Genomic DNA, 10,024 nt, shown 5'->3' on the forward strand with positions numbered 1-10,024 from the left:
CCATTTAAGGTCACCGAAACCTGACATGTTGAAACTCAATTTTTTAGCTCTACACTACTTACTGCTTTAAACATTCACTACTTACTGATTATTATACCTACGCTACTTACGTGCGTAAAAGAGTGGCCAGATCTGTCTCTAAAAAATTCCTCTCCCCACCCCTTTGAGTTTTTGGTATAACCTAGCTTGATCTTTTGCAATTAATCTGCTTGTACGATTAGCTCTCGTATGTGTGTAACCTGTTTGCAATAATGAGTGATCCTTTTCTAACTTTTACATGCAGTTTTTAAATATGCTCTTATTTAAGCTGTGGTTAAAATGTATTCGAGTCTTATTGATCTCTGAGCTACTGCATGCACTAAGCATCGTCTTTACCTAATTTGCAGATGATCCGCGAATTTGCTTATCCATGACTGCTTTGCCAACCTATTCCGGGGATAATCGGGAATTTACTCTACTTCTGAAAAATTGTGCGGTTTATAGAGAATTAGGCTTCATAGGTCAGCGTTATAAAGGCATTCTACTGCATTAACTTTCCCAGAATTTATAGCTTGTAATCAAGTTAAAGTACTTCCAAGAGGAATTGTTTTCAAAACTGACTTACCAGTAAGTTCTGCGCTGACCAAGCCATTAAGATCTGGTTCTTCACCGTACCAAAATATCCATAGTTCCTTTTTGTAATTAAGCTGACTACCATCTTGTAAGTTGTTTCGATGTTGGTCGTATCCCTGGGATGCCACTCTCCTCCATACACACAAGATGTCGGTCGCCGAACACTTGCTGAATGATGACAACACCGGATCATCCAAGGGATCGTAGCACAATAAACTTTCAGCATAATAACGGCGCCATTTTATACCGCATAAGTCAGCCTAGAGGAAAAGAAAGGACAGCATTACAGATTGATACAATCAAAATTGTGGCATTTTCCCGTTAAAGGTAGTTTACTTGGTATGTTTTCATTTTTGGGCAACTTTAATTCGTTTATCGCTATTGCAAGCTACAAACTGTGTAGTTAACCACATTCAACAACTTCGCCTTCTAAATTCTAGTATTGACATATACAGTCGACGCTCGATATAACGACCATCTCCGTCCCAGAGAAAAAGGTCTTTATAACGAGTGGTCGTTATAAGAGGTATAATTTAAAAAAATATACACGGTCATCATGCATGCCCCGCTGTTCCGAAAAAAATGGTACTTTTTCAAACATTCCAGTTAAATGCCCAAATTATTTTTATCATAGGAATTTTGTAGAAAAATCGTGTGCAAAATATTATGACAGAATATTAAACAAATTTTAAAGTAGAAAATATAGGGAGGAAAATGTTACACACTTGCAAATCTGCTACTACTACTTTTACCACAACATTTTCTGAAGATAAAACCAGACAGATGTTTGCCTTTTTGACAGAAGTGATTTTTGCGAAACATTATTTTCTGTTTCAGATATAGGTGATAAATTGTGTTTTTCTTGCTTTTCAAAGAAGCATTTAAAAGTCCCTCGAGAACCCCAAATTTTAAAAACCACTAGATTCAAACACCAAACTACCAACACATCTGTCAACTCCCTTTTCTTAGGAATCTGGAAATTTCTCGATTTTTCCTCCCATTATTTTTTCTGTGCTAGCAGTGGTGAATGGTAATCCCTCCACCCCTCTCAAAGTTCGATTTGACATTGAAAACTTCGGGCAGATGTCCGTAAACAATAATCAAAGTCATTTCAAGCTACAAATTTGTTTATTGGAAAGAACACCAGAAATAGGGTCCGCTGAATTCGGTCGCTGTATTGGATTAGACGATGCAAAAAGGTCGTTATAATGAAAGCAAATTAACATAGAGTTCATAGGAACAAAGTTGGGACTTTTACCACTGGTCGTTATAATGGGACGGTCTTTATAATGTGTGGTCGCTATAATGAGCGTCGACTGTATTTGCAGATATTGTCAATTGCATTGAGCAATTCTGTTATTGCTGCCAAAGTTGAAAAGTAAAAAAATCACCAAACCAAAAACCTTTAACAGAAAAGTACCAAAATGATTCTCTAGAAAATGCAGTCGAAATGTATACGTTACAGGCAATGCATGAAATCTAGCACTCAATACAACTGGAAATTCAATGGACCATGGGTTACCACGGTGCTGGATGTAGAGGGGGGGAGCAGCAAGCCGTGGCCACCCCGGGTGGTAACTTTTGGGGGGCAACAAATTCACCCTATTTGTGGGTTGTTGTTGGTTTTTTTTTTTTTTTTTCAAACTCAAAATAAAAACTTGAAGAAAAATAGGTATAGGTGGAAGTTTCCAGTTTTTGCCCCAGCTTGGAAAAAAATGAAGATCCATTACTAGTTACCTAGTGGATGAGGTGGTGGATTCGGAATTCGAGTTCCGAACCAGACACCATCAATTATCCACATTATGTGCAGAGTACATGCATGCAGACTTAGATAAAATGAAAAGCTTTCTGCAAACACAAATCCCAACTTGAAAATTTTCTGCAAATAATTATTTTGCCTAGTTCACCCTTGAATAAAGAATTAAATTTATATTCAAATATGAAAAAGACAAAAAAAAAAAAAGCGCTTTAAATCATTTAATTTTTTTTTTACAATAACATATTCTTTATGCTTTATTTTTCACCAACAGAAGAAAACTGCCAAAACCATTATTTTTTTTTTTCACACATGTGCTTTAAAAGGTTTTCGAAAAAAGGCTTCAACAGAGAAATTTACAGGGATGTATTTAAAAAAAATTGTTTTTTAAATTAACGTTAGCAGTTTTAAAAAATTTCTGCAGAGCCAATTTTCTGCAAACGCCGTTCGCGCGTTCGTCTGTATTATGCAAGACTGCATGCATGTTAAATCCATGAGTATGAAAGTCCTTCGGTTAGCTGCCAGCAGTTACCATTGGTGCTGGAAACCTTCCCTCGGAACTATGACTAAATTAAGGAGGTGGTGTCACTTTCTATCAGGGCCTTAGTGGAACTGCTCCCCATTTGGGGGCCTCACTCTCCCAGGAACCCCACTTTTCTCCTTTAAAACAATACTAGCTCCACACAAATAGAGTTTGGGTCTCGAAAATTGCAATAACATTTAATATTATCTCACACAATTTTAAACAATGCCAGAACCTCATACATTACTAGCAACATATAAGTGAATATTAAAACATAACTAATTCAAGACAAATAATCTAAAATAAATGATTTTTACAGATTACGCAACTTTATAACATTAAATCTATAGGTAATATCACTTTAAAATTGCTTGAATACATTCAAGTGCAATACAATAATTATCTGCATAGTTAAATTTATTTATTTGCATTTAAAAGTGAGACTGGCAGCCTTCTTAATTAATATACAGTAGAAGACCGTTATAACGCACACCTTGGGACCAGAGCTTTTGCATTATACAGGTTTTTGCATTTTACGGATCATTTCACAAATTTTGAAACTAATATTCAGAATATATCTATATATTAGCACTTCAGAATGAGTTTATCCGCAATGAGTATTAAAGCACCAATATTACAATTAGTTATTCACAAATAAATATGTTTCACAATCAAAATCCTGCACTTCTGCTAGCTTCATGGTTTGCATAACGGCTGCATTTTCAAGAGCCATCTGGTATTTTCTGTTTACTATGAGTACTCATTTTCAATTTAAAAGCTTTGAAATAAGATGAAAAACGTTCAAAATTTAATTTGCCTAACAATTTTTATGTTTGCAAATAAAACAGAGGGATTTTTTAAACTTCAAAACCTATTGTTTACTTCTGAAAAGTAGTGCGGTTTATAGAGAATTGCATTATACAGGTCGGTGTTATAACGGTCTTCTACTGCATTGCCTTATGGCTTACAATATAAGTCACTGCAAAGAATATATTACAGAATAAATGACAATATTTTACATAACAGCTTTCTTTACATGCTGAACAAAATGTTCCGTGAAACAGCCAACTATGTTTACAATTAGCGTCACAACACATATAGTTTTGTTGTGTCTAAAAGTTACTACTCCAAACCAAAGACGTACAACAATTTAGAATCTCACAAATAATTTTATGAGATATTTTCATTTTCAAAACCTTTTAACAAATAGTAAATTTCATGAACAGACTAGCAAAATTTATGCCAACCATACCTATTTTAAAATCAAACAATCAAATGACTTGAATATTTCAGAATTCTTTAGGATTGGTTGGTTGTTAGTTTAAATCGCACTCAAGAGTCTTATTAGGCTACATAGCGCAAAAAAAAAAAATATTTTGACATTCCAAACATTAAATCTTAAATATTAATTGCAAATGACAATCTGATCTTCCATATAGAATTAAAATGAAGAAATAAAACATTAAAGTACAGTCGGACCTCCATATATCGAAGTAGCAAATTGCCGGGGGGAAATTCTGATATATAGAAACGATCTTATTTTATCATAAAAATATCCTAAAACATTAAAATTAAAGCTAATTTTCGTGCATGAAACCCAATTTCTAATTTTTACGAGCATTGGATTAAACGAAAGTTAATAATTGATAAATTAACCGAAATTACATTTTTGTGCCTTCATACATCTTCATTCTTCGGCAGTTCAACTTGATCCGCAACATGAGGGGGATTTTCGTTTTGACAATGTAATCGAGAGAAAAGTAAAAAATCAATCTACCTAACTTGAATAATTTTTACTGAAGCTAAAAAGACTAGGATTGATAATCTACAGACAAAAAGGATAACTTGAAACTGATTTTACAATGTTACTGGTTACAACTAAGATTTGAAATAAACTTAAGGGAATTTAAGAACTCCAGAACGGAACAACGACCTATCTACACAGCCCTCAAACCCAGATTTCTTATGAGTTTCTTAGCAACCTTTAGTAAACATTATTTTCTCCCCTGACCTTCATTTTTCATGAGACAAACAGTCTAAAGTGGAAAAAAAAAATCTACGAATGTCTCGAAATTTTTTTCGATATATAGAGATTTTTTCGATATATAGAAACAATTTTTCTATGTAATGAGCATTGAAATTTGCTGGGATTTTGATAGATAGAAAATTTTGATATGTGGAAGTTTGATATATGGAGGCTCGACTATCTTTAAAAAAAAGTCAATTAGGGATCAATTTAATTTAGACATTTAATTTGCTAAAAACACACTGTACAATTCACAGCTTTGAGATCACGCACCTGTATAGACCCAATGCATTTCTTGATAGAGAAATGCATTTCTTGGAATTATCAAACAGGCAGGAAGGTAAATATTTACCATAACCAAGATGATAAAATTATTATATAACACTTTTTCCACTAAAACAAGCTTTTACTAGCTCAAGTGCGTATTGTCCCCCTCCCCCCCCCCCCCATGAAGTTAAACAACACTACCGAAGTATTTTGACCCGATCTGTCAAAATACTGGTTCTAAAATTATGTACTCAAAGCATTTGAAGAACAATTACTATTTTGAGTCAAAAAAGATTCGCCTTTTTCTACACTATGTTGCTTGTGTTATTCGGCATGTAAGCAAAAATATGAAGTTCAATACAAGCATTGATAGGTTTGGGCCAAACTATTAAAGTAGCAAATAAAAATATCAAAAAAATGCATATTTATTAAACTTACATGAATATTTTTTATTATTTTATAAGAAGTTTAAATTAACGCGACATAGGTTAAATTACAACAATAAATGAAAATACTGGTGTGTGTGCATCAAACTTGTAACTCAGTCAAACCATCCGGATAAACATTATGAAGTGCTAAGTTGTTACACAGTTACTAACTTTTTGAAAACATTAGTGGAGAAATCGGTAAATAAAATATCTTAGATATTCAAAATTTAATGGAAAAATGGATAGAAAAAATTGGAATTACTATTCCACACTCTCAAATCATTCCTAAATATAAATTATTGAGACTGTTTCAGAATAGTATTCATGGATTTACCATTAAAACATTTTAAAGATAAGACTAGAGCACAAAGCACAGTAAGTAATACAGCTTATTATGCATTAATGTTCTATTTTTCGGTGATGAGTTTAGTTTGAAATGAAAACGAAAACTAATAACACCAAAAGAAGTTTCACCAGCAGTTCCAAGTAATAAGAAAAATGTAGCACTTGTTACTCTTATTTATCAGGGGAAAAAAATTTTCTTTCAAAATAATTTAATAACTGTAGTGTTAAATAATGATGAGGTAAGTGGAAAATTTGGTATAAAATTTTATCCCAACAAGCAAATTCAAATCACTAACATTTAGTGCTGCCTGATTTTGACCTTAAAATTAAAAAAAAAAAAAAGCATTATCAGGAATTTACATTGTGGTGATCAATTTTTAACACTGAAAATATTAACAACTAACACTGTTCATACTTGGCTATCGTGCACCGCTGTTGTTTATTATTATTTTGTAAACAATGTGCACCTAAAGTGGATTCAAAGATAAAAATTATCTTTCTACAGCTGCCAACACACATCCCAGGGTCAAAAAAAAAAAAAGTCGCTCGCTGACAGATCGTGTTTTTTTAATTAAATATTTAAAACAGACATTCAAAAATATGATTCGATTGTAAAGGTATAGAAAGCGATGAAAGTAAGAGAGCAAAATGTCTGGTCAGCAAACGTCAACGAGTGATTAGTGGCACATGTGGTTCAATATTTTGATTATTTAAGCAGATCCAGACAATTTTATTAACAAGATCGAGCATCGTAAACTTTGCAATGCACAGGTAATACAGCAACAACCAATCAGTGACAATGCTCTAAAAACAAATTCAACTCTTCTTGCGTTGAGTAACAATAATCTACGAAACAGGTCACCTGTATCGCGATTGTCACATTGAAATTAAAATTACGTACTCGCCAGACAGATCCGATATTTATATAAAAATATATGATCAAATATTCACAAAAACACCGAGCAGCATGTTTATATTTGTGGGAAAGACACTGTTAAATATTTTAGACGGGTTAAAAAGTGTTATTTACATGATAAAAACAAATACACAAGCCAGGGGATAGACATTTATATTGTATATATTTCCCGATTCAGAGTGTTAAAACACGTTATATGTTGTGTTTTAATTGTAAACATAGATAATGCCGCAGCTGTAGCGATGCGATCGGGCATCGCTGTAAATGCCTACGGCTGTAAAGGTCCTTCGCCCTGTCTTTGACTACTACAGTACACTGTACTTACCAATGCGAAGAAATTAGTATGGCAGTCTTCAAGGCTGGCGCCATTTGTCACAAAATTAGGATGCGTCATGGTGTCTCCATGATCCACTGAGTCCCTCGGACTAAAATCAAGCTTCGTTAAGTGATTTCTACAGCCATCAGTCCACAAAACTTTTACTACCTAAGAAAAATACTTCAGAAGATGGCGACAACTATGGCGGATTGGAAACAACAAGGCGCTAAGTGACAGCGATTGTGATTGGATAACAGATATCACGTGTCGAAGGTCACTACGTTTTATGTCTGCTTCTCAAATTTTTGGTAAATCATGATAATCCAAGTAGATTATACACTTTGATGACAGCGGAAATAACTAGTGCATGTGCGGTAGGACACCCCTTTCACTCGCGAAACTTCTATAAGCACTATTTGTTGGTGGACGCTAATGAAAGCGTGGGAAATTCAAAAACGGGAAGAGTTTTAGAAATGTTTCAATGTGTAATAATAGTGTATACAAAGAATTAAATTGTTATCGAGCGGTAAAATTTTCCGTAATTGTCAGGGTGAAATTTGTTTTACTTTTTTTTTTTTTGTCATTTGATTAAAAAAAGGGGGTGAACCTTTTCAGACACGTTATTCAATTATCTATTTATTCCTAGTTATTCACTTTCACTGAAATGTGATATTTATAAATATTTTTAAAAAAAATTAAGAATGGGTTTTATTTCTATCTTTTATATTTTAATGGGGGGTAATTTATTATTTTTTTGCGATAAATTACTCACGATGACAGAAATTGTGTCAACTTAAAAAAAAAGATAATTAATAGTTATAATAATTTATTAAAGTTAACAACTAGAAAAATCTAGCATTCAGCAATAAAAAATAGAACATATATTGAGGGGGGGGGGATTTTTTTTTTTCTTTTTTCGAACATTTCAAATTTTATGTCTAGAAAATAAAGTAATTCTTGTTGATTTTAAGAAGATTTTCTGAGAAAATACCGGCTAACTTCCTTTTCGAGCTAAAAAAAAAAGCATTGTTTCATTGCAGGATCTTTTTATAAATATTGATTTTTTATCTCCATCCTGTAATTAATTTTAATCAATGTATTTTTAATTACAATTTTAAAGAAGCCATTTAGTTATTGATGATAAATGCATTTTTTCACTTTAAAAGATCGTTAGAGAATGCATGATTTTCATTAAAAAAACACAATTTAATGCGCTTTTTTAACACATAGTTTTACTTCAGCGCTACATCGAAAAAAGTTCAATTCTATTTATTATTTACTAAAAATTGGGAAGGGGTGGGGGGGGGGTCGATGTAAAAAAGGAAGACAAAAAATAAATAAATCGCCTTCAAAAAGTTCTATTAACATTATTACTATTACTGTTGTTGCTAAAAAGATTTGATTTTAAATCTCTAAACGGGGGCGTATAAAAGAACTGACAAAATTCAGGGGTAACCTAACCACCAAGGGGGGAGAGGGGATCATGGCGCAGACTACGTCGTTTAAATTTTTATAGGGATGTTTTGAGGGGTATTTTTCACTTTTTTGTGGGGTTTTCGCGATTGTTAGGGGAGTGCGCCCTTGCTCTTAGGGAGTGGGCATCCCTCCGAAATTGTTATTATTGGTAGGTCATAGGCGGGAGGCTACCTGTCTACTTTCTAATGAGATTCTAAGATTGGTAAACTCGCATGAGAATGTGCAATAGGAGAAAACTAGGAAAGTTTCCACGTGGCAATCATTGATTGTCTCAAAGCAACGTAGGCCTGTGATTTTTAATGTTTTCTGGGGAGGGGGGGAGCAAAAGACTGGTCGGACGAAAAGCCATGTCATCCTTGTGGGAAACTAGGGACCGGCCCTTGGGGAGTCCGGCTCGGAATTGGAATATAGGGGGATTTGAAGGGCGGGCGATCAAACTGACAAAAGGCCCGCTTTGACCTCTGCGGCCCTGACAAAGGACGTAGTGCCGGATTACTAAATAGGCAATGTAGGCAGTAGACTAGGGGCCCCGAAGAAATATCAAAGTTGAAAATACAAAAAAAAAAGTTATATTTTGCTCAAAAAAAAAAAAATGGTGTGGGGACTCCTTCCCTGTTTGTATACAATAAAAACATGTGCGCTCTAGGGGGCCCCATCACTTCTAATGCCTATTGGCCTCCGAATCCTTGATCCGGCCCTGAAAGGGTGTATAAACAGTGTATTTCATTGGAATAAAAACACGAATTCAAAACTATATTATGTTTGTAAAATCTGGGGGAGGGGAGGGGGCACTGACCACCCTAATGTCCAAAATGACGGGCCTGAGGCACTGCAATTCGAACTCAAAACCAGCGAACTGGTCCTTAGCCATTGCGTTACCGATTGGCTACTAGTCATAGGGGTCGTCCACAAAAATGATGTCACGCTTTGATAGTCGAGCGAGATTCGTAAAATTTGTGGCAAGGGGGAGGGAGGGGGTAACAAGAAGTGTATGTGACATTACGCATTTTTTATACAGTCGAACCTGTTTATCTCGAACCTGCCTATCTCGAAAACCTCTCTATGTCGAAGTTTTTCATTTTCCCTGTACCATAAAGTATTAATTCAATGTTTTCCCTCATGTTTGTCTCGAATGAAATTTTCTGAAAAACTGTATATCTCGAATTTCGACTAAAGTGTCTTTCTTGAATTCGATCCCCAGCGATCTTTATTAACTGGAATTTTTAGACAAAAACCTTTTTTCTTAATATTAGCAGTCACATAATGCTCCAGAATTAAAACTTTATGTACGAGAAGCAAGTTTTCCGGCTATTATATCCATTCGGAAACTGAGAGGCAGGAGACATTGTTGATTAGTAA

The 10,024-nt window shown here is 34.3% G+C and overlaps 1 protein-coding gene across 1 annotated transcript in view; it reads right to left on the bottom strand.

Annotated features, from left to right (window-relative positions):
- The window catches only part of LOC129224130 (mediator of RNA polymerase II transcription subunit 13-like), a 154,143-nt gene extending 146,820 nt beyond the window's left edge, over positions 1–7,323 (bottom strand). The window contains exons 1-2 of the mRNA XM_054858545.1: positions 7,199–7,323; positions 605–872 (exon numbers count right to left, since the gene is read on the bottom strand). Of these exons, the coding sequence (XP_054714520.1) occupies positions 605–872; positions 7,199–7,267 (337 nt within the window). The 5' untranslated portion in view covers positions 7,268–7,323. The remainder of the gene's footprint in view (positions 1–604; positions 873–7,198) is intronic.
- Between the last annotated feature and the right edge of the window lie 2,701 nt (positions 7,324–10,024).

The sequence above is a fragment of the Uloborus diversus genome, chromosome 6 (assembly GCF_026930045.1).
Source record: "Uloborus diversus isolate 005 chromosome 6, Udiv.v.3.1, whole genome shotgun sequence".
NCBI classification, from domain to species: Eukaryota; Metazoa; Arthropoda; class Arachnida; order Araneae; family Uloboridae; genus Uloborus; species Uloborus diversus.